Below are 27330 nucleotides of genomic sequence, written 5' to 3' on the forward strand. Positions count from 1 at the left end.
AGAATATGGATGACATTTAAATAAATGAAACGGTATCGTTTAAACTTCATACATATTATTCTTGACATTAAAATCATTGGCATTTGCTTATAAAACAACAATTGTAACTTATTGAATAAGTTACCGCCCGTGGTTTCGTCCGTAAGGCTATCTTGCCAGGTGTTAGGTGATCTATGGCCTTCTGACCTTGACAATGTGTATGCAAAGTTTCATGATGAGTTGAGGCCTAACAAACGAACTAAGCTCAATGTATTTGAAATTAACTACATATATATTGAGCTTTAACTAATAATGCATTGTTAACTATTTATGTTAAACTAGTAGTCATCCGCGGTAGTACCTAGTCGCTCGCGTTTTAGGATGTTGTTGTTATGTTAAGCAAAAAGGATTGCTCTTTCTTGGAGTTCATTTTTGTTTCACTTACTATTAATAAAATTCGTTTCAGCGGTTTGGTTGTTGAAGAGCGTAAGACACGAGTTACTTTCACATTTATACTATTAATATAGACTACTAATCAATTAGGGTTATATATACCTATTTAATTGCGTTGTATTCTATATACATTTTGAGGACTAACTTTTCTAGTGGTGTTGCTCGTAAACGCAGAATGAAATCACTTCAAAGTCCGATATAACCCCACCCCTTCAAAGAGCCGGTCCATTCAGTTGACACGAGGGTCTTATTAGTTATCAAAATTCGACGATCCAGTATTAATCGACTAAAAATCGAATAAAAATCGACTTATATATCATCTTTACATAGTATAAAACAAAGTCGCTTACCACTGTCCGTTTCTATGTATACTTAGATCTTTAAAATTACACAAATGATTTTGATGCGGTATTTTTTAATAGATAGGTTGATAAATGAGAAAGGCTTATGTGTATAAGACACATATATATAGACTGTTGTTTGTATTGTCTAAAGACAAGCTGTGAACGTTTTAAGACATTATGTTGTATATTCAGTATTAGCATTGCACCCGCGCGAAGGATCGCTATTTCATACAAAACACATACATACCTATATTATATTTAAATTAAGAAAAAATACCTTTAATACATTTGATTTGATGTTACAATGTGTACATGCACGTAGACAATCGTAAGTAACAATAATACAAGCGAGTGTACGAGTGAACAGTACGCCGCCGAGGCGATCTCGCCCGCATGCTTAGCACCATTAAGCGCCCCACTAATGAGAGCTCATGACTATACTAATGTTATACAACGTAAGGACGCTTGCAAACACGCGACTTTTATTTTTAACATGTCTTTTACCGACTTTATTTTGAGCTACGACGATTGGTTTAAAATATTCACTGTAACTTAACCAATAATATAATTATGTAACTAAATATCGTTAATTATATTAAATTAATAATAAAATAATATTACCAGTAATACAACAAACATTTTAAAATAAATATTAAACATTAAAAGAGCGTGTACACTAATGTCTTTACAATAAAGGACTTTAAATGTGTATACTAATATTATAAATGGAAAAGTAACTCTGAATGTCTGTGTGTTGCTCTTTCACGAATAAACCACTGAACGGATTTGTGAAATGAGTTATAAAACAAGCTTAAACTCCAAAAGGAACAGGCTATTTTTAAACCAACTTCAAAAATAGGAGGTTCTTAGTTCGACTAAATTTTTTACCTGACAACCATAGACTTTTAGTAGTAATTAATATAATACAAATAATTTCGGATAATAGACATATCTTATATAACTCATATCACATATCATAAATTTAAAATGTTAAATAAAATGCTTAATAATATTTCGGTAAAATATTGTAACTGACATTATAACACGGTGAACGTATAAGCAATGCAACACAGGCATTAAGCGGCTAACCGATGAGAGCACGACTACACATTAATGCTATAAGGATAAGGATGCTTGTACACGTTGATACTTAATAGTTTTCATATATTAAGCCGTAACGAAACCCAGCGCAGTTGCTATCGGAATAGTGACATGGCTTATTCTGACTCACCATCACGTAATGACAATGAATAAGGTGCCTGAAATGTATACTTGAATATTTAGATTGTGCTGTCATTTTTGCATCTTGTGCTCTAATGCGAATGATGATAATGATTTTAGATAATCATCTAACATACAAAACGTGATAACATGTTGAAAATTCGATTCGATTCGATCTCATTATTTTCGATTTATCATTTTTTTGTAAAGAAAAACGTAGAAAATTAGATTAAAATTGTTCCTAATGTCATCCATCTGCATTCAAATTATGCTGCTTTCCAGCTGCTTCATAATTGTCTTATAAAAGCGAATCCTTAAGCCTGAGGCTTGTGTAATACTAATCACAAGTTACCACTAAATTAGAGATTAAAATAAATACGATTTTTATGATATAGTTAAGCAGACTAACAAATGTGTCACTTAATGGTCACCACCCAAAAGCACAGACGTGCAAATATATGACACACGTAACGCCTTAAAAGTTAGGTATATCTGCTTATCAATATTATTGATACAATACGCATTAAAATGCATATAGAGCAGCAGCATAAGGGCCTAAACGCCAACAGTGAAGCAATCCAAACGAGTACCTATGTTATAATAAATCGTTACTAACAAGTTATTTATTGATTAAACTGTTATACCACTCGTATAATTGAGACGATAATATAATCAAAACTAGAAACTAATTTATATTTAAATTTGGCTAATTAAAAGTTAATTGAACATTTGTTTCAAGAAAAATATATTTTCTAATTCATTGCAATATGTAAGATCATTATCGCAAGGTTAACGAGCGCCCTTAGTTCACCACAAGGGTTAATATCTATTAATAATGTCAATAGTCGTTACTCTGTGTTTTTACGTCTTGGTAATAAAGACCAAAGTGGCTTGTCCAAGAATCACATTATGACCGCTACTGTGTAATGTACGCGATTGCATTGGAAATAAAAAAAATGTAACATTTTTTTATTTGTTTTATAGGCTTGTGCTATAAATTGTTAGGACAAACGAAGACCAATGTTATCAATATCCTTGTCATTGAAGCTTAGGTACTACTGGTACTTGTACTGGTACTTGTCCACTTCTTGCTAACAGTCTTCCTTCCTATGGAGAAAGAGATTTGATGGAATGAGCTACAAATAAAATTGAGGTTTTATATTTTTATCATTAAAATTCCATATATTTTTCTTCGCCATCGAGACGAAATAATAAAAAAAACACATGACATTCCAAAATCTTGAAAAAACGTTCCATATTTAAATTTATCAAATAGCTGTGGTAAAAGAAAATATTACATTCAACCCCTTACTACACTCGGACGCCGCACCGCTTCGAGGAAAACTAACACATAAACAAACGCTGTAAACACGCATTTGTATAAACGTGTGCGTGCACCCTAATTGCTTTTGTCATTAATAGACGCGAATACTTCTTAGCCGGTGTATTGTACAATTAGTAATAATGATGTATAATTAGGCTACGGTAATGTGTGTAATGTATCGGTGTAGTTTGTCTGTGTGCGAGTTTTATTTATACAGGATGCTTAAACAAAAACATTAATTAAAAAAAAATGAAACTTAACTGGATGGAAGATATTTGTAGTTATTTTTTTTAATAATAGAATTGAAATCCATTAATGTCGGCATGTATTGTTTAAACTTTTAAGTAATAAAAAAACTAAATTAATATTAAATATGCAGAATATATAAGCACTATATGTTTTTAAGAAAACCGCAACTTATTATATTATTAGCCATACAAAAACATCCGCATTTATTATTTATTATTATTATACGACTAAATATTTAATTGCAATTCTTCCGAGAAGTTTTTATATATAAAAAAAAGTTATTTATATAATTAAAGAAGGTTTGATAAAAAAACGAACAATGCAGTTAATATTTTTTAATTTATGACCAATTACAAAATACCATACGGCACTTTTTAGTATCGTATGAAGACAGATAAAGCCTACGTCTATTTAATCATATAACTATACTTATTAATAGACAATGGATTAATTAATGCCAGTAAGAAATCGTTGTATAGACATTTTAATTTATCTCAAAATACAAAAGTTCTGTAATAGCTTTTTTCCTCTAATAGAACGACATATTTATTTTATTTTTTATGTTATGGAATAGGTTGGCAGACGAGCATATGGGCCACCTGATGGTAAGTGTTTACCATCACCTATAGACAATGACGCTGTAAGAAATATTAACTATTCCTTACATCGTCAATGCGCCACCAACCGTGGGAACTAAGATGATATGTCCCTTGTGCCTGTAGTTACACTTAAGATGCTATGTCCCCTGTGCCTGTAGTTACACTGGCTCACTCACCCTTCAAACCGGAACACAACAATACTGAGTACTGTTGTTTAGCGGTAGAATATCCGATGAGTGGGTGGTACTTATCCAGGCGGGCTTGCACAAAGCCTAACCACCAAGTGTAACTCAAATAGCATAGAGTCACTTAACATTTTTTTTACATATTCATTATATTACTATTGCTACTAGACTTGAGCATTGGGGATTGAGTTCTGATACTCAGTCAAGAAAAGGAGAGCCTGAGCGCTCAGAAATAAACTTATGAATTGTATCTCGCCTTAGGATCTTTTATGGACCCCATTAATACCGGAACGTACCACGATTATAGAGATATTTCTGTTTAGGGGTAAAATAATAGGTTATAAAAAAACTATTCGAATTACTATGATACGCTATTATGACGCTTGTTCCCTTTAAATATTATAATTATAAAAGTTAGTATCGCATTACATTTTCAGAAATTTTATATTGATTATCGAGTTAATTCTTACAGAATAGTTCGATAGGGTCACGAGTTTAATATTCTAGCAAACATTCTTAGCTATAGCGGACAAAACCACGTGCAAAAACAAACTATTATTATAAACGCGGCGTTATATTAAAGGCGGTGTTTGAGAGCGCTCACAATGCCGCGCTGCGCTCCCGCGAACAATACCGCTATGAAATATTCAGTGTCGCGACGTGATCATAATCGAAGCGTAATTAGGCGATAATGCATGCGTTAGCCTAGCTGACGGTGGATGCACGCTTATTTATTCACGAAGGCTGCGGCTTGTAGAGGAACATGCGATCTAATGTTTGAACTGTGTATTGAACTCTCACTCGCAACATAGGCTCGTTTTTTTTTTTTGAAAATCGAATATAAATGGAATTATTTAAATATGGAACATTGCTAATCGATTTGACAGTTATCATTTTGAATATTCGGAATCAACTTTTACTTTTCTTCGCCAAAATCTGACGTATGCATTGTAATTATTAAAAAGGGCTTAAGTTGTTCTCTTAACTAAGCCAAAGGAAACTTAAAAAATTATGACATAGGACTTAACTTTGTATGAAATAAGTGTAGGTACTTCTTGTATTTTATTTCAGTGCATGCATTTATTTTATCTTCAAAGTCACTGCTGAAACTGATCAACGTTACAGTCACTCCTTGTTCTGACATTACAAAGAGTCAAAATAAAAAAAAAATAAAATAAAACATGGATAGTATAATAAAGAAACAAGAAAAAAATCTGTATAGTATTATACTCGTATTTAGTAAAAGTATACCAGTACGTAGCCGGGGCGGGTCGCTAGTCAAGTATCGTTAATTATTCTTGAAAAGCAATTTATATTTTAATCTCATTATTATGATATATTGTAAATTATTCAAGTATTTTAATAACATGTCATGTACTAATACGCGTTTAGATGTCCTTGTGTTAGTCGTTTAGAGAGGCCATAATAAGATGATTCACGTCTAAATTAATACTCTATTAATGTTTGTGTCATGGTGACGCATAAAAGTAAAAGTTAATGAATAGCTTATTAACAAAGGGCAAAGACCTTACTTATAATATTATCTCGTATTAGTTCGCTGTACTTAAAACATTGATCGACCTTTGATTTTTAGGAAGTCAGTTTAATAAACACTGGCAACATTATACACAATATGTCGTATTACCTAAACTGTTAAGTCCATTGGATTATTTTTACTCACGGCGGTCAATTTAAAAAAAAACATTTGTGCATTATTATGCACAATTATGTGTGTTCAACTTGTGCATTCATAATTTATTACGGGAAAGTTCTACCTTCAAAACGAATTATACTCACTATACACTAGTCTCTTTGTTATTATGAAAATACTTAAACAATCATAATTATATTATTAAAACTACTATTACATTCGATTTCAGTCACGCGTTAATAATTAAAACAATGTACGCACGTAATAAGTTTTGTAATTAACTAATAAATTAGAAAATCAATCTATAATTTATAACGTGACCTCCGCTAGAGGCACTCAAATTATTAACAATCAGCCATTATGGAATTCATACAATTCATTAATAGGGTTCCGTATGGCATCAATTAATTTACAATTATTTATATCTTTGTAAATATTTTATACAATGTAACTATTTACATAAATAAGTAGTCAATAAAATTCCATCTACTACTTAAAATGAAAAGAAAAAATGTCTGTATTACTTATGTTATTAACTTGAAACAAAATACTATTATTTAAGAATGTATTCCAAATTTGAAAATTGGCAAAATCCCCAGGATTCGTATTTTTTTTTATTCAATTGTAATATGAGTAAATCTCAAACAATCACGCATTCGAAAAATATAAACAAATCAATCACGTCAATGATTGTTATTTACCGTGTATTATATATAACCCTTAGGGCGATTCCTCTAGAAATTTAAAAATCGAACAAAATATTTAAATATAAGGCATAGGTAATAAAACTTCCTTCAAAATAAAATAATTCTTCAGCGGTAAATTTGATTATCGAATTTAAATTGAATGTCAATATTAACTTTTTTAGATAGTGGTCTTTGTTACTTAGTAAAAAAAAAATTAAATCAGATAGAACCTCTTTCGTTAAGTCGCTGAACACTTGACCCTTTCTATTAAATTTTATAAGCAGTATAATCGATGTGTGCTAATTAACGATCAGTATGTGGAAGTGGTAATTATATTTGTAATTATTAGTGTCGTAATTGCCGCTTAAAGAGACGTATTATCTAGACTCTAGGTTATTACTTAGGTAATTATGAGCTAAGATAGGAACCAGTTTTACTTCGAAAAACCTTGTGAAATGTATTGATAACGACCGCTTGTCTATGGCTTTGCTTATTTACCCGGTAATTATATTATATAAAATGAGCTTTTGATTTTTTTTTAATTTTATTCGCTTAATTTATAGCGTATTTTTTTAACATCCTATGTTTTTGAATTAAATTTATTATTTATCTGTGAATAAAATTGTGATCTTGGTTTACTTTCAAAAATCGAATCACTGTTACGTTTGAATCATTTATTTATCGGTAAAACTTATTTATAGAAATCGTTGGTAAATCCAAAATTAAATTTCGAATGTAGAGACACTTTCACATTCTTATTTTTAATTTTATGTGTAAAGGTTATCAAGTCTCAAATAAGTACTGATCCTATGGTTTCTAATTAATTGAGAAATTTATTATATGTAATAAGTTTATATTTATATAAGGTTTAATGGCATTTGTAATGTAATTGTATATTTGTTTTTCTTTACACTGATATTAAATAAATAAAAAAAAAAAAGTATGTCTTGATACTCTTGGTATTGATTTAAACCAATTATAATACATAAAACCTGATTGTTGTACAATTAAACTTTTTTATAGAAGTAATGACAGACAGCGTCTAAATTGTAAGAAAAGCGATCACTTCCAAGCATACTTAAGGTATCAGAAATTATGATACAATTATACATAACCTATATAAGATACATTTTAAATCAAATTATTACCAATTAAAGTAATGCATATTTTAAATATCAGTACTAAATAAAAATTTGTATAAATGTTAGGACTCATTTATTTGGAATGACATTTATTTACAGGAAGTACCTAATGTAACATTAGTAAATCAACAGGGCCGTAATGAAACAAAATTACATATGTGTCCTGATCTAATCTAGATATAATTACATGAGCTGTATTGATAACAATAATTATATTTCCGCACTTACAAGGCTGATCGAAGCGAAACAAATCGAAATGTTGCCAGGACAAAAAAATACAAAAACGACTTTAATGATTTTGAAATTCGAATAAGTATTTGATTAATTAAAATTTTATATAAATGAGTGCATTGACAATAAAAAATACGTTAATTTAAATGGCAATAATATCTGTTGTTGCATAAGATTTACTTAGTGGTAGGGCTTTATGCAAGACCACCTGAGTAGATACCCATTCATCAAATATTCTTTCGTCAAACAGTTGCTTAGAGTTTTCTGGTTAGTTAAGAATCAGCCAGTGTTACTACCGGCACTAGGAACATAACATACAAGTCACCGATAATAAGATTAAAAAAAACAACTCTCACTATTATTTCATAAAGCTTAAAAATAACCTTGATTATTATTATATTCCTGATTAAATACTTTGGTAAAATCGGGATTTTATTATTAGTAATTTATTTAGAAAAAAGTTTGTATAACTTTTTATGTTAAACAGTGACGTCATCAAGGTCATTTTGTGAAACGAATAATAAATCTAATGGGTAAGTCCCTGAATTATGACAAGACTTGGGTATGTACAATTTATCGTAAGGAAAACTATATTTTCGCCATTATTATTAAGTCTACGTGACGATGGCATATTTAATGGGTTTTTATTAGGATATTTTGTTTATGGAATAACCTTTGCGTGGAGAAACCGTGTTAGTATGGAATCTAACCGAGAAAAAGTTCTAACAATAAAACCGCGGTAAAAACAACAAAGTTTGTTTCGCTTATAACTATTTATAACTTCAATATTTTACATTTAGGGCTTAATAAATATTGTATAGGCAAAAATAACTTCTATGAAAAAGGTTTTTTTTTTCTTTCATATGTGTCATATGTAGGTCAAAGACCCTAACTTGAACTATTATTTAGGCAATTTTTTTAAAAGTATTTGTTACTTTTTAAGAACTATTGGCATTTTTTAGATCATCAATTTTATTTAATATTGAAATAGATTAGATATTACTCGAAATTAAAAGTACATATGTATTTGAACATATTAACATCATTTTTTAAATCACAAGTAAAACAATATATTTAAGCTTTTTTTATTACGCACTTATTTCAAATACAATGAAAAATGTTAGAAAAAATAAATTGATCATTTTGAATATAAGCTCACTTCTAACATTATCTAATCTGCAAACTTCAAGACTAAAAATATCCAAGGAGTATTTAATGTTTACAAATTCTAATTTTGAAATCAACCGTTGCAAATTCCATAATTAAATTATTTAAAAAACTTCTGAAAATCTCGAACGGTTCCAAATTTAAAACAGACAAGAAACAGTTGAAATAACTAAAAGCTAAGTTATTTCATTACACGCTAACTTGCAGTGTCGTAATAGTGTCTGAGTAGAGGCCGGACTGAGCCATTAAGGAGGGGAAATTAGTGCATTATTGACTGATTTCCCTTTTCAACTAGCTGATCGACGGCAACCGGCTTTCGATTTAAAATACTGCCTGAATTTACTGCATTAGCGTTCATCGATTACCTTTTTCGAAAGGGTTAGTTTTTAATATCTTTCGAATTAAAACTTGATTTGTTTTTTTTTTACATTTTAATAAATGCTATAGCTTTACATAGTTCAAAAAATTTTTATAACGAAATTTATAGAACATAAGAAGAGGATCTAAAGAAAATATAAAACTCATAAATAAATCAGTTGTTATCTCTTTAGTTTCCCAATTCTCTATGTAAATTTAAATTAAGAATAAACATTATTACCCAAACATGAATTTCAATTTAATCAGCATTAAAAAGTCCCATATCTGTGGTTTTAGACGACGCGTCGGATTTTTAAAATTCGAACAATAGTCAATCGTTCGGAATCGGTCCGCGTGGCTACCTCCAAGTCGCACCCAATTAGTTTTATACCCGCTTTATTACCAACCAGTGTTAATTATTATTTTGTTCACTTCTCACTCGAAGACCTAATTAGAACGGCTTTTACCTATTAATGAATGTGCGGATTTTTATTTAATCCATATTTAATGCTTTTTTTATTTTCGTAACTTGCCGGTTTTTAAAATATAATAAGTATAATAAAGTAAATCAAAACTACTTATTACTTAGCTTATCGTATCAATCTCAAGAAAGACAGTATAACATTTTCATTTGTCAGCTGCATTTTTAGGCATAATGATATAATTACACGTGCATTGTTGAATAAAAAAAAAAACTTCCCGCTCATTCTCATTGCGTTCCTCAGTCGTAACCGCGCCGTGTGCGAGTTACTTTAATAAGCGAGACCATAAATTCACCCACTAATTGGTGCGATTAGAAAATTTTAATCATTTTATAGATTTCTTTTGTAATTTTATCGGGTTCTTTATAGCTGGCCGAATCGTTTTCTATTTAATAGTTAGTTAAAATTGATTGTTACCATGTTATTTGGTTGATTTCACCAATTACAAATTTTTCAACGATTATTAAGCACGATTTTAATATCTTGCTATAATCAAAAATTATCGGATTCAAATGTGTAGGAATTCGATGTTAACCATAGTGTACATTTAGTCTTTTTTTTAATTATTCATTCGTTTTGAAATAATAATTTATCTCGCATAAGATATCCTAACTATAAATTTATATTATGTCCGTTGATATAAATTTATCAAATATGGAAGGCACAATTCGCATTTAATTTTTTACAAGATTTATTATGATATCTTGTATGTGTGACTGAAGCCTTATCAACATAAGAAGTTGTTTAATACTTTTACAAAACACATACATTTTAAAATTTTGTTTCAATTAAACTACTCCAATAAATCTACAATTCACCTATACCTCGATCGCCTTCATAAACAAAATATGTCTTTATATATTTTAAATATATATGTGTGTGTGATCATTCTCTCAGCTTACTAGAGATACCTACAAGACGTATGACCTATTACTTCATTATACATACTACTATTATACTATTATTATTAACAGTGGTTATTGTTGGCCCGAGGTTTTGTAAATCTCGTTCCATCAATACTATGAGCTGTAATATAAAACTTTCTTGGATCAAAGGATTGGATCTTGGTTCAAAGGATTTAAGCTCATATAATAAGAAAAGTAGTCTATCAAGTAGTGTAAGTAGTGTATCAAGCAAAAAAAGTAGCGTATCTTGGAGTTCAAGTTTGCTTCATACAAAATTTCATGAACTTCTGTTCAGTAGATTGGTCGTCAAAGAGCGACAGAGAGACAGAGTTACTTTCACATATATATAATATGATTAATTCCAATCGAACGACCTTGTTTGATTAGCAAACATCAAAAATTGCACATAAGTGTATAAAATAAGCAAGTTATATAATTGTTTATATGCTTGTAAAGCAACGAGCATTCGTTAGTAACATATAACATAATAAATGTAACGCTTCCCCTCGATAATACATTAAATATTTAAAGAAATTGCAGTCATTATTTGAATATTCATTGTTAATTCCATTTTCGTTCGTCCCTCATTGCTTCGATAGTAACATAATTGCGCACTAAATTATAAACATACCTATTTTAATTAGAGAAATTTCTAATACAATTATATGTTCGTAATATGTTTTTAATTACAATTGTACATTTATTAATATGGAATAAAAAGGGACAGCTTGAGATGTCCCTTATGACGTTTCTTTGAGAAGCAAACTTGAGATACAGACATGGTGTATTACACAGATTACATATACATATTACGCACATGGTAGTTCTTTCTTTGCCCACGTTCGAAAACGCATTTATTTATTATGTTACCCTAATTTAAATCTTATTGCGCCACACTAATTATACCTATATATTATAAGTACCTATATAACAACAACAATAACAGCCTGTAAATTCCCATTGCTGGGCTGAAGGCCTCCTCTCCCTTTGAGGAGAAGATTTGGAACATATTCTACCACGCTGTTCCAATGCGGTTTGGTGGAATAAACATGTGGCAGAATTTCTATGAAGTTTGTCACAAGCAGGTTTCTTCACGATGTTTTCCTTCACCGCTGAGCACGAGATGAATTATAAAGACAAATTAAGCACATGAAACAACGATGCTTGCCTGGGTTTGAACCCGCAATCATTGGTTAATAATGGTTATAAATGCACGCGTTCTAACCACTGGGCCATCTCGACTTTTTATTATAAGTATATAACAATCATAAATACTTCTCTATGTATTAGTAATAATACTTTTATAAGGTTTGTTAATAGTATTAAAACGAGTACATCATAATTTTTTCACTTGAAGGCAAACGATTTGTTGGATTGCCATTTATCGATAAGGATCTTGTTAAGCCCGCAGGTGATCTACTCACTAATCACTATCGACTTACGCCGTATCAATCACGGATTACATAGTGGCAATATAATGATCTCAAAATAATGTAATGACGCTGTTGGCCTTTAGATGACCAGTATAACTTGACACGTGAAGCTACAAATTTCGACCTTATTACGAGTGATCAAGAGTGACGAAATAAGTCGCTAAATAGCCACAAATACATGAGATCATGACTAGCACTTGATTTATTCCTTTTAACCGTCTTGACCTACATTCGTGTATTGCCTTTAATTGTTAATAAGCATAATTAAAATGCGTGTAAAACATACGCACTAACTGTTTGTAGGACAACAATTTAACGCAATACCATATTGTTAATTATAATATTAGTCATTTGGGTTAATTCGTTTCAAAAATCGATTTACTGTTGTTTTAATCACTTTAAATATATTATATGCAAATGTGTGTTGTTGTTCTTCCATTATGAATAGTACAACGCAATTACAGACTTTCCTTATGTGTGTGGCCAATTTGTATGAGAATTTATTCCAGTTTCACTTGAGATATATCTTACCCTTACTATTGATAAGGAATGTGCTATCAAGAATCTTGATAGCACATTCCAATCTATTTTTTTTGCATAGATATATATGTACAGTACAGTAACAGCCTGTAAATTTCCCGCTGCTGGGCTAAGACCTCCTCTCCCAATAGGAGAGGGTTTGGAACATATCACGCTGTCCCAATGTTGGTTGGTGTAATGCACATGTGGCAGAATTTCGAAAATTCACCGCCGAGTATGAGATGAATTGCAAACACAAATAAAGCCTTATTGCCTGGGTTTGAAACCGAAATCATCGGTTAAGATGCACGCATTCTAACCACTGGGCCATCTCATATGTTCAATTACTAAATCCAACTATCTTTCTGTATCTTTATAATGTCGTATAGAACAATGCCATGTCAAAAGACATTCACACCCATATATTTCATGATTAAATTAGTAATCAAATTGAAACATAACGTATCATAAAAACATACGTAAACCGTAATCACTAGAAACGAAACCACAACAAACCTAATTACTAAAAATCACCCTCGGGTCCGATTTTAAGTCAAGAATATATAAACAGCTTACATTAACGACTCACCGGGAGACCTCGCTAAAAACTATACATTTTCTTACATTTATAGTCTTTTTTTTTTTTGATTAGCCATAATTAACGAATGGACGGCTACCAAAACATAGAATTTACTTTTTATTATTTTCTACCACCTAATTGTCTTATAGGTGTGACAGCCATTATTTTAATTGCAAACTGTAGGTTTAATTGTTGCTTACATTTCTTTCTATGTAGTTTTAATGACGCCCTATAATATATTATATAATACCGTCCTTATTTGCTTATTCTACGATATCACAAATTACTAGTTCTGATATACTTGCATGCCAATATGTGTTTTATGGATGTATTATGATGGGTGGATATCGCGTGTAGGAATTTAATTCTAGCTGTACGTAGTGGCTATTGTAGTTAATATGAGGTTTGGAGCTAAAAGAATAGTTCGGCTTACGTGACTGCTTTAAACGTTTATAAATTGAGTGTGTTTATTCTGTCAAGCTAATGACAGTGTGAATTTTCTATTAAATTCGATTGTTATTCCATATTTCTTTTGCGGTCGCCACGATGACTCCGTGGATCGAAGGAGCAGATCTGAATCGAACACGCGAGTTCAAATACGAACTCTATCAAATCAAATAAAAATAAACTTTATTCAAGTAGGCTTTTACAAGCACTTTTGAATCGTCATTTTACAATTAAGTGAAGCTACCTCGGTGGTAGCTTCACCGGGGTAGATTTTTCGTTCGGAAAGTAGATTCTACCGAGAAGAACCGGCAAGAAACTCAGTAGTTACTCTTTTTTAACATTTAAAAAATACAAAGTCATGTTATTTTAATATAATTATTTAAATTAATATATCCTGCTTGGAAGTCAACAGGTATTTACTCCACGCTTTTTCATCATCTATAAAATCTTGTATTGAATAATATGCTTTTTCTGCCAATGTATTTTTTACAAACGATTTGAATTTACTAAACGGCAAAGATAAAAAATGTCTGCGGAATTTTATTTCATATCCTTAATATGTGATATATAAACATTGAGTCGGAAACTGTTTCGAATCGCGTAAGAGCTCAATTCGTATCTCACCGAAATTTTCATAGCCGATTGACGTTTACGCTATTTTGATGCGTGTATCATTTGAATGTTATATTAATTATAGAGAATGTCGCATATCACGTTCCGACATTTTACGACCGTGTTCTGCGGTGAGTTTAGAGTTTGTTGTTACGGAATAGTTTTACGTTGAACATTCACGGGCTGTTGCTTTAGCGACGCGATGTTTATTACATCGCTTTTTATACGTAAATATATTTATGTATATACTAGTTGTTGTCCGCGGTTTTGCTCGCGTTTTAGGGGTTGGTTATCATATTTTAGGCAAAAAAGTATTCTTGGAGTTCAAGTTTGCGTCACACCAAATTTCATCAAATTCGGCTCCTTGGTTTGGTCGCAGAAGAGCCACAGATAGACAGACAGACAGAGTTACTTTCACATTTTTTACAATATTAATACAGAACTATAGTTTCCGCACAATTACATAAAATCTACTCGTTTCGTTTACTCGTTTCCATATAATTATTTATCCTTAAGACTGTTATGTCATTTCTCCTATTAGAAGTGAAATTTCTACATCGTTATGAGAGCTACAATTCAAGGAATTGTATGAAATATTTTCATACGTAGCGTTCTAAACGAGATTCTGTTAGATTTTACTTCCGTAACGTTACAAAGATTGAGGAGATGCGTGATTGAAAAATACCTAAATATATCACTATTAAATTTATAATAAACTAGCCACCTACCTAGGCTTCGCACGGGTGAAATGATGCTAATAAATATACTACAATTGTTTTTTTACGATATCACTTTTGAAACCTCTAAAATTATCAGTATTTATCTACTATATTTTACATGTATTATACATATAAACCTTCTTCTTGAATCAATCTATCTATTAAAAAAAACCGCACCCAAATCCGTTGCGTATTTTTAAAGATCTAAGCATACATAGGGACAAATAGCGGAAGGTGAATTTGTTTTATACTATGTAATGACGACAAAAATAAAACGTTAAGAATTTAGTTGATTATTTTCACTTATTAAATTCGATACATAATTAGTCGTATACAAAAAAATTATAATTTAAATTATTTTCACACAGAATATAATTATGTACATCCTGCGAGAATATTATCGAACTAACAACACTGTTATCATTAATATAAATACAACCTGTTTTATTTAAGATTTCGGAGAGGTTGTGGTATATATAGTAAGACAAAACTTTACCCAACCCATAGAAATAGCTGCCTATCGCGCCATTCAACGCTATACGCTAGACGCTAGCGTCAGTTCAACCCGAGAAAGCAAGTGCATGTAAATCGACATGTCAAACTGACGAATATATTAAGTCATATGATATTACAAGTTATTACGTTTGTGTAAAGATCATATTCACATAAGAAATAAATATTGATAATTTGGGATAGATTATGGATATCATCGGATGTGATCGGTTTTACGAATTTTGCCGATGCTACATCTAAGTTGTGTCGTACTATACGAACATATTAACATATCGTTGATATACGAAACAAACCCGAAAACCGAACGAACCTCCCAATTTTTTCGCTCGTTTAATATTCCATAACAGTCGTTAGGAGTCATCGAAATAACAAAGACAGTTTATTGGCTGTAATAACTCGGTACCTTTGAAATGCAGTAACGTTACAAATTAGGAGAGAGGGTGGCGCGCATTCGATACTACTTACCGTACCGGCCTACTATTTTTTTACGGTTTCGTTTCTCCTTTTTCACATCATTTTCCATGGTCCGAACGGGCGACCCGTCCCACGGCCGCCCGTTTTCTTTTTGCTTTTATTTTTGAAATCAGTAAATTGCATATTTGAAAAACTACTGCTCGCAGGTACGTCGATTGAACCCAGTGGGTGTGGTTATCGGTGCTTGCTTTCATTCGTACACCAATTTATTTTTTACGTTTTTTTTTGCAAGAATATTATATGTTTTCCTCTTCATTTCGCCGTGAACCTCTGTTCTCTTGTCCGTCTGTCTCGTCGTTTTAAATTTCGAACGTGTTTAATAAGTTTGAAATATTCATACGTTCCATACAGATATTATGTCATTTTTTTTTTATTTTCACATTTACTTTGGTCGTGGCTTGAAATTTTATAAACCTAAATTATTTCAATAGCAATAGTAATCAAGGTTATATAATGATGAAAATCATCCGTGATAAATATATCTCATCAAGTTGCAAAGCTTGAAGTTTATGGAAGTTATTTCAAAGACTTTCATATAGTTTTAAGATTAACAAAAACTGAAAAAAAAAATCGATTAAAGATTTATATTATATTTATATATTTTTGAGTTGTTCTAAATGCTATTAATAAAGCTAAAATTCCAATTATAAATTAATCGTAACGTATATTTTAATTCTTCCTAAAATAAAGAAATAAATTTCAATATTAATAAAATATCAAATGTATTAATAATAATTTAATATATAAATCTTTGATTTATAACATTTTAAAAATTCATTAAAATTACGAGTATAACTCTATAAAGGATAATTGAAATGGTTCGTATATTGTTTTTTTCTTAAATTGCCGCTGAAACGCAAACGTAGAGCCATCGTTGAAAGGGTTTGCCAGTAAAAGGTGGAGCTTAAACGATTCCCGGCCGACATCACAATGTTTTTTATGCGTGTAGTAGCATCAATGCAGACGTATATAAAAATTCTAGATACTTTCAAATTGAATACACATAAATGTTTATGAAGGATATTAGTGTAGTTAAATAATTTATTTAAAAAAAATGACGGCTGTTTAAATTGTATTCGAAATTCAAAACAGTTATTAGTATTTTTTTATAATAATAAAAATCAGGAACAGTATAGCTTCTCCCTTTAAATTGTGATTAACTTTTGCCTACATTACAATATACTAGTTTGATTGCTAAGTTTTGTCTTCCAAATTTGTAACTTAATAAATTATTTTTATAGGTCTAATGTTTTTATAAATATTTTCTAACATAATATCTAGAAATATTTTAATCTTTGTATCGTATGTGATTGGATGACTTAGAAATTTAAATAATTATTATTTTAAGGGCAAAGCGTAAGCTGTATTAGCCAAACATTAAAAAAAGAGAATTAGAATTATATATACCTACATTTATTAAATGTAAGACCTATTTTAGAAGAATAAATATGAAAAAGATACTGTCCTGTATACACAGATTATTATAAAACTCGGATAAAGAATACGTTTCAGACACTAATGAATTTCCGGGTAGAGCTACTTATGAAAATTATATGAAACGATATTTCAGTCATATGCAATAAAACGTAAAATAAATTAAAGTTAATAATATTTCCATATTACAAGCGGTATGACAGAAAGAACACAATATAAATTATTTTTGAATAACATAAGTGCCATTGAAAACATCGTTCTTCCATAAAAGTAATTATCGATAATTGCACAACCCTAAATTGATTTCGACAATAGATTTTTTTTAAAAATTTGAATTTAGTACTTGAACGTTTATAGGCAATAGATTGAATGGCGGTGCTCATGCGCCACTCCACGGGGGGTGATTCTATAACATCGCGCACGCGCCGGAATGAAATTTTTTCATTCAAGCGTTGTTAGAAAAAAATTGTTTTTTTTTTTTTTTAAATAAATTACTAGCTACGACTTATTCACTAGCAAGTTATTTTGCCTGTAATCTTACTCACAAAAATACGTTGTCAAATTGAACTGACCGTTCGAAGAATTTGTACGATCAACTCTCAAAAAATCAGCTTTATAGTTATATAAGCGAGTTATCAAATGAAAAAAATAATCTTACAACAAATTTCCTCTTTTTATCATAAACATTAGTAAAAACTTTTTATATATTACTTTTTTTTTATATGATTCGATTGTAAAAAAATAAGAAATACAAAATAATCAATGCAATATATCATCAAAACGCTTTTATTTTGGCAAATACTAAGTTTGAAATAAGTAATAATTGATAGTATAAAATATTTTAATCGTGGAAAAATTAAACCTTTTCCACAACTAAGGCGCCGTAATCCCCGTCCGGTTTATGCGTTTATTTGCAATAGAATACTAGAGTAATATTACTGAATTATAAACTCGATATTTTTCATTTTATTTTTTCATTTTTATTATACATGACTATTTATATAACTTCGTGTAACATTCTTGATATCGAGGAATATACATTCATATATAGTCGCAGCTAAAGCTTCGCTATAACAGCTAGAGGATTACAGTATTAACTTTATCTAACGACTTTTTTTAACACTGTTTGTATAGAGTTTGAAAAATCAGTTTAGACAACTTTAAAATATTTTTATTAAAACCTAACGAAACTTTTTGTTCGTCATAATTTATTATTCGAAATTAAATTCTATTTTCAAAAATTCTATTTCGTTTAAAATAAAATCGGCTTTGAATTTTGAGATAAAAACTGTCTCACACTTATCCCAGCTGTAACCTCGTTACAGAACGATAAATGAAACGTAATTGGTAGGAAATTACGCAATAAATTGGAGGTTATTATTGAATTTAATGTCAAATTAATCGTAAGGCCCCTCTAACCATCTGTCGCGTCTGCCCCCCGCTGTCGATGCTTGATCAACAATGAATTTTATTATGTTATTTGTTATGTTTTAAGTGCATTTGTTAACAGTATAGATCAAAGCAGTCGACGTTTTGACTCAGCGAAGTATATTTACGTGCGATATAGCTTCGATAACTACACACATACATACATACACACTGATTTTTAGATGGCAAAACAAAATACAAAATGAAAAACATTCATCGAGTTACCATTCATAAAAATATAGTTTGAAATTTGTAATTAAAAAAAAAATCAAAAGGCAAAATGATGTGTAATTCAAAATATTTTTATCATACTCTAATTATAGAAATATTTATAGCATCGAACATTCGAGAGCGATGAATCGTTGCGGTACTAAAAACCTGAATCAGTCGTTAAGAGCATCATTAATCCTAGTTTCGGCGCGCGGGCGAAACGAAGGAAGTTAATCAAATTTTGTTAGCTACGAACACCCGATAATACTCCCTCGCATTCGTATGAATGTATGTCCGTTCAATTAATTTTTCTCACTCGCTTGCGGGCCCGTCCACGTATCGAGTCGCCCGCGACACCCGAGAGCGCGTCTGCATAATACATCGCTGTACGCTGTTACTGTACGTCGGACTTTAATTATATATCTGCTACAATTTTGCCTTTTTTCGAGTATTTTTCACAATTCGTCTCCCCAGCACCCTCCCGGTCACCCCACCGAACGGCCGCAGAAAAAAACGCGTCGTGCGTGTGTGTATCGGATGGCTCGGCCGCTGGGACAGTCGCTACGCGCCGCCCGCGTCCGCGAGCGCCGTAGACGGCCGTCTTGAGCCGGCCCGCGATCCGCTGCGAAACAATTAACGGTGATAACGAACGCTGGAGTCGCGGAACAAAAATACACTTAGACATTTTAATGCAATTAAGCTTGTAGAATACGACTGCGAGAGTCCGATAAGCCCCGCTCAACTTTTCCTGTAACAGGCTGTTATTTCACGATTTAAAATCGGTTCTCAACCCGTTAATGACGCGAGTACAAGTGCAGATCGGCGGCTCCGTTCGGCCGCGGACCAATCTATTTAATAACCCCCGCCGGTGACACCCCGCCCGGCGGCCATCGCCAATTTTAACCCCCCACGTACCCCCTAGCACCCGCCCTGAAAAAAATCCGGAGCGTTTTAAAATTAATGAGTAAAAATCTACACACACACCCATGAGGATGAGTACGCGTGTGTGCCGGTTCGCCAATAATACCCACTTTGCGGACCAAATAATGACGTGTAATGGTGTTCGCGGACGCCGGTGGGATCTAGCGCGAGCCGCCGTCCGCTTCAGACGGAATCCGTGATCGCCTAGCCTTTTCCATTAGGAGCAACTATCCGAGAAAAAAATCGAGTACAAATTGAAAATTCGTCGGTTCGGGCGCGCTAATTCCAAGCGGAGCGGCGCCGCGGCGCGAAGCGAACGCAGTTAGATAACATTTGTAGAGGCGAGGGGAGCGCGGGGTGTCACCCCTACGCAACGCCGTTTTTATTTTGGCCGGCCTTTGCCCCCTTACCCCCTTCGTTCGTCCAACTTCATCTGAATAATTACTGATTTTTTCGTGTACCGCTGATTATTTCGAATGTTATTTGCTGGTGATAATTTTTCCGCCGCGCCGTTTGTCCGTTTCGGCTTGCCCGCGCAATGTTCCCTCCTTCGTACATAAATGTATTAACTGCGGCGATCTGCAACACATTTATGTTATTTCATTGTATACCGACACACTAGAATTACTAAAAGAATAAACTTTATTATGAACAATTTACATACATGTATTATACAGCAACATTGCTTGCAACACAAGCGTATAATACTGATATAAATACAAAAATAACACAGTATGTATACATATTTTGGTATATAATTCTAACTTACAATAATACGCACGTTAACTTTTTCTAAAAAATATTAAATGGAAGTTAAAATTTAATTTCAAACAAAATGTCAACGGTATTACGTATTATAAACTAAAAATTATACTAATTAATTAAGAGTGATTAATTAAAAATGCCATGTCACCAGACTAATCTTAAATGAATATTGTATTCATAGTTTATTATTAGCAGTTCAGAGATTACTCACATAAATTATATTATACGAATACCATGATATAATAATTCATTTAGTATATAACTTTTTAAAAGTCGTTACGAGATATTAAAAGTCGCCTCGTAAAAGATACATGTACACTTAAACAAGGCATTAAAATAAATAATTAAAACACTCCATCTAATATCTAAGATATATTTTTTTTATAATTAAAATTAGAACGAAACGCCGAGACGGGTTTTGTAATTGAACACAATTAAAACGCTAATCGAAAACTCTAATTATTATGCTTATTCGACAAGTGACAAGTCGGGCCGATGGCGATCGCTTTGGCAAGGATTTCGGAGGGACCACCCACTACCCACCGGGGCCGCATTTTTTCCAGCCACCACCGAAGGGGTTGATTTTTTAAACTGATGACGCGCTTTCATTCTGCGCTGTGCAACTTGGCGCGCGGTTGTATGTGTGCCGGCCGTTGATAAATAAATAGAAAAAAAAAAATAAAAAAATATATGTGCGCGCTTTGTCGATAGTGTCCGTGTTACTTTTTCGCCGCGGTATCTCTTGTCTATGGTTCCGCTTCGCTCTGGCCTCGAAAAAGAACTTTTGATGAACAATACAACTTCTACGCGAAGCAAAGTGTTAGAAAAATAGTGTATTAAAAGTGTCGAGCGATCGCGTTTCGATTAATGATATATTAATACGTTTTTAAATAATAAATAAACTTATAATAAATAATTGTTTTATAAATTACGGTTGATTAATAACTAATTTTTAATATCTAAGTCGTTTGATATGGTGGTAAAGAACCGGACGTTTTCATTGGACGAGTGAGTTTGTACGAAGTTTTGCGAAGTTCGAATAAGTTGAGGCGACGGGTACTTTACACTTTCACATACCAAAGGATGATATATGGGACCATAGTGTAGCAACGAAGTATTTGTTTTAAATAAAGTGAACAATTGCTGAAGGTTCGGGGAGAATGACATTGTCTTTCGTAAGTATTTCACAAGATTATTATCATTAGAAAACGTCAATCAAAAGTACTTTTACAATTTAATATTTTAAGGATACCGATTCATATAAAAACTTTTTGGTTATTTTATATTAATACATTCGTTAAAGGTCATACGTTTAATTAAAAAAAAAACAAGTTTATAATTACAAAATTGCTTGAAAATATAAAAATTAACGCTAAGACGTAATGTTTAACCTTAATTATATCCATTATATATGTTCTTTGTACTATAAATAATTATGCATATTAAATATAATCAACAATATCCTTATTTAATTTATCAAGGCCGATATTTAATTACCTTTCAATAATTCATATCGTATATTATTTATAATTTTATAAAGAATAATTACCGCTTGTGATAGGCTCGACTTATGGCTTTGTCTGTACGATTTAGTATGATTTACGCCTAGTTGTGCCCTTCGGTTTCGTCGCAATATCGGTTTCAACAAATTCTGAAAAATAATAACAATAATGTGCAAGGCTAGAAATCTAAATTAAAAAAATTATTAATCAAGTAGATTTTTAGAAGCTAGTATGAGTCGTTATTTAAAAAGATTATAAATATATAGTTGACACCAGTTCATAATGAATATTTTATTCATAAGATCCAACCAGAATAACAGTAGTAACTAATTATTACTATTGCACCAAGTAAATAAAATGTATGTAGAAATTCTAGCCGAATATTGAATTAATCTTATGAATAATAATAGCGTTAGGTTATATATTAAGTTAATAATTTCGATAAAAGCAACACAACGTAAGAATATGTTATGGAAAAAATCCTTATTAATAACTCTTCTAAAATAATCTTCTACCTACATAACACGTAATAATGTTACTAAGCACAATCCCCTGGAAAACATTTTAAGGTATGCCAATCACGAATATTTTTAAATTATTAATAATTCATAATTCAAAGTTAAATTAATAATAAATTCATTAATATGTATTGATTTAAAAATATATCTTAACGAATTGTACGTTACCGTTTTTATATAAATATATTGCCTTGAGGTAATTTAATAAACTGTTTTTAATGACTTATTAATAATTACAGACAAGCGATATGGCCTTTCAAGATATATCTATCGAAATGGGTTTATATAAACAATTGAAGCACGCAGCTTTGTCCGATTGATATATTCTAACAGTATCAAATATGAACTAACGAAATATTTAAATTTAATTAATTAAATATAAGTGATTTTGTTGAGGACTTAATCAAAATGTTCTTTTTAAATAAATCGATTAAGAGTACATATTCCTATCTTTTAATATGAAGTGTTCCAAACCTATAACAAAACTGTGCATTGACTAATGCGCGCGACCTAAGTTTGCTGGTCAAATATTAGGTACAAGCGTTCTCTACTTACAATCTATGGGAACAAAAGGGCGAAATGCGAACTAGGGCTAGCAAGGGTCAATACGTATATCACTCGGCCACAATAACATACATACATAATAGTTTTGACTGTTTCACTTATGTGAGTATTTATGGTGAGCCTAAGTTCAGACAGGCAAGATTTTCTAATAATATAAATAAGTATATAAAAAAACAAGTCTTTAAATAAGTTGCTTAAAATAAGAATAATTTATTCAGTTCATATTATGGTCACATAAGGTAAATAATATTATATATAACAGTTTTATATTACGTTTCTTCATTGGGTCATTAGTGATTTTTTTTTCCTTATTCATTTCATATTAATCTAAACATTACATATTACTAATGAAACGTAAAATACTTAAAAATTACATTAAATTGTTAATTTTCGATTTTTCATTGTTAGTTTAATCGATATATTTCTATTCAAAATTTCATGGGAAGACTATACCTATATACTAGTTGCCTGCTCCGACATCGTACGATAAAAATAAAATTTACTCATATTTTTGCTGAAATTATATCACGGAACCCGATCGCAATCTACTGTATCAAATCTAAACGATCTAAACACACATACAAATACATAAAAAAAACATTAAAATTGAATCAACTATCTAGTACACTATAGCAGTGAGACAATAAATATCAAAAACAATCATTTTAATACACGACCAAATTTCCTTTTCTAATTAATTAAAGAAGTAACTAACTAACAAACTGCTACTAATTATTTCACGGTTCTCCTTAAACCCGCAGATTCGCTCCAACTTCTCGATAGATCTAAAATTGAAATTTTAATATGTGCGAATCAAATAAAAAAGATCCTAGATTAAACTCTCTCTCTCTTATATGATTGCAATTATTATTACAAAATTACTACATAGACTACACGATTTAAATTCCAAAAAATTCAATATGAATTTATTTAAAAATGTGTCTCGAAGTGCACTTACCAAACGTTTCGTAATTTAATTAAATAAATTTAATATTACGGAAGCGCTTGTCTTTCACAATAATTAAAGTCTAGAACAAGGTCCAATTAATTAGCCTAACCAACTCTGAAAGTCGCTAGTTTTTATAACGATTATAATTTGAATTCTGCATCTCATTAATTACTCCAACTTATTATATAATATTTATTACTGTTACTTATATATTTTAATTTAGTCGAAATTTATTTATAGAAACATATAATGTACAAATTTAGAAATATATACATTAAACTGCGACAATTATTGAAATGAAATCAAATAATAAAGATGTGTTAACGAATTGTCTCTACATTGAATTGTCTCATCGGATACTAGAGATTGTTATTGTATTGCACGTGTTAAAGGGTGGCTGTAACATTATCGACTTACTAACCCTTAACTGCCCCTGTGTTATCAGGATAACGCTATAGCTAATGGTGTACTAATGCACAAATTGAACTCAAAAAAATCATGATCAAACCGATTCGCTAGCCTGAGCTAACAAAATCGAATATTCATCTTAGAGAAAGATATTTTTATCATTTAATAAAATACTCGTTCAAACCAATTACTTTTAATCGATGATATCCTATTACCCATTAACAAGTAGACACTAACAGCGAATTATCCTATAAAGCAATTTTTCAGCTGTATCTTATATGGTGATCAAACAATTATGAGATTAGTATCGACTGTACTATCGTGGAATTTACATAATTTCATATCATGTATAACGATAGCAAGTGATCAGAAGTATCGCCTTATTTTCTTAAAAATACTAGCGGAACCAGCGGGTTTAACCGCGAGAAATTCATATAACTTTATAGAACCCAAAAATACACCTTCCATTAATCCCGAGGGTTAAAAACTAGCCTATATCATTCCACGGTTTTGTAGTTTAAGCGTAAAGTGGTCAAAAACAGACAGTTACTCTCACATCCATAATATTAATAGGGATATTTACAAAATCTAATACTAAAACTTGGTTAAGTAATAATTATTTTATCAATCTAATTACAGTGAAAAATAATCGTTTGTCGGCTATAAATAGCTAGCCAGTAGACAAGTTTGTCCATTTATTGACAACGAGCTTTAAATCAACCGATTTTTTTTCCACCAAGTTTAAGGCTTAGGGATGTAGGATCTCTCAACAGCGGCTTTGCTGCCGTTCATTTACGATACAAATTAGCCTACATCACCCTCAAATCCAAAAACAAACACAATTCAAGTAGGAGAACACATTCCGTCACATTTTATAATGACACTGACAATTCCATAAGAAGTAGTATTCTTTATCTTTTGTTTCCTCAACCGTACCAACCAATTTCGTGTCTTCTCCATCCTATGTGACATTGGCGAAATAATCTCTGTCGGCACAACAAAAAGCCATTGACATAAGAATTGAATTATTCGATTGAACTAAAAATTAAATTAAAAAAAAAACCGCTTGATTTCTTTCACCTGTTCTTCTCGGGTCGGGGTGTTTTCTTATCCGAACCGGCGCTACTGTTTCAATTGACCATCAATAAGAAAGTGTAAAACTTCTATATTGAATTCCTCCTTTTGTATTGAAAATATATGTATGTTTAAATGTATTTAATTTGAAATATAAATGAAGAAATCCATGTGTGTCCAGCAGGCGGAGTCGGACCGTGAAAGCGGCGCGAGCTCGCCGGAGGGCGGCGGTGGTCGCGCGCAGTTAGCCGAGCCGCGCACGCCGTCACCGCGCGCGCGCACGCCCCACCAACCGCACTTGAATGGCTCCAGTGAGTTCGTAAAACTGATTTATTTACTTACTAATCATAATCTATACATTTATTATTAACTTACAACTCAACATCAGTCACCTTCCAAATAATAAATATTAAATAAAGCTTCTAAAAACTATTTTTTCAAAGATTAACATCAATATAATTCAAAATCAATTTTAAACGTATGAAAAGTTTTCAAAATAACTTATATTTATCTTGTATAAGAGTTGTTGAATACAGTTTCAATAAAATGCATTGTCACTTAACGATTCGTTCCTCCACAGTGGCATCAATGTTTCAAAACCTTCAGAACCTGGCCAACATGCAGCAGAGCATGCCAATGTCCCAGCAACAGATGTCTCAACAGATGTCACAGTTGGCCGCCAACCTCCAAGGCCTCACGTCCATGCCATCCAACCCCGTCATCAACTCGCCACTGAACTTGAGCGTTAGCGCACCAGGTAAAATATATCCAAGACTTTAAAAAATCTATCAATTACTACAATGCATATAGATTCTCGTCATGATCATAATATATTCTATTATAATAAGTGACCTCTTATATATTCTATTTTCGCGCCGTGTCCAAATTATACATGAATAATTAGGTTATAACCTTTAAGAATACATGAATTGGCTATAATTAAACAGCGCCTGGGAACTTATTATTTAATTCCTTGAACACAAAACCGTTCACCGCTCACCTTTTCAATTATAGACCGCTCCGGGTCACGTATCTAATTCGTCTTTTTCAGCACATTACCATTCTCGACGGACGGTCATTCGTCGTTTAGGAGGGTAGACGACTAATTAGACGAAATGGGATAATCAGAGAGACACGGTTTATGCATTAAAATTGCTCTTAAGTCGAAAATCACTTCCATAATTAGGTGATTACCGAAACCAATCGATTAATGAATCCGAGATAGCGGCTTCTCTAGACCGATCGTTATACCTCACTCGTAATGGGTAAAAAACGTATTTAAATA

The 27330-nt window shown here is 31.6% G+C and overlaps 1 protein-coding gene across 8 annotated transcripts in view; it reads left to right on the forward strand.

Annotated features, from left to right (window-relative positions):
• The window catches only part of LOC124534345 (POU domain, class 6, transcription factor 2), a 151610-nt gene that overhangs the window by 87221 nt on the left and 37059 nt on the right, over window positions 1-27330 (forward strand). For 5 of the 8 annotated variants that reach the window (XM_047110125.1, XM_047110132.1, XM_047110129.1 and 2 more), the window contains 2 exons: window positions 26227-26356; window positions 26626-26802. In XM_047110125.1, the coding sequence (XP_046966081.1) occupies window positions 26227-26356; window positions 26626-26802 (307 nt within the window). Of the gene's footprint in view, window positions 1-21653; window positions 22206-26226; window positions 26357-26625; window positions 26803-27330 lie in introns of those variants that run through there. The other 3 variants (XM_047110127.1, XM_047110128.1, XM_047110130.1) reach the window with 2 other exon arrangements.

This window comes from Vanessa cardui, chromosome 12 (assembly GCF_905220365.1).
Source record: "Vanessa cardui chromosome 12, ilVanCard2.1, whole genome shotgun sequence".
NCBI classification, from domain to species: domain Eukaryota; kingdom Metazoa; phylum Arthropoda; class Insecta; order Lepidoptera; family Nymphalidae; genus Vanessa; species Vanessa cardui.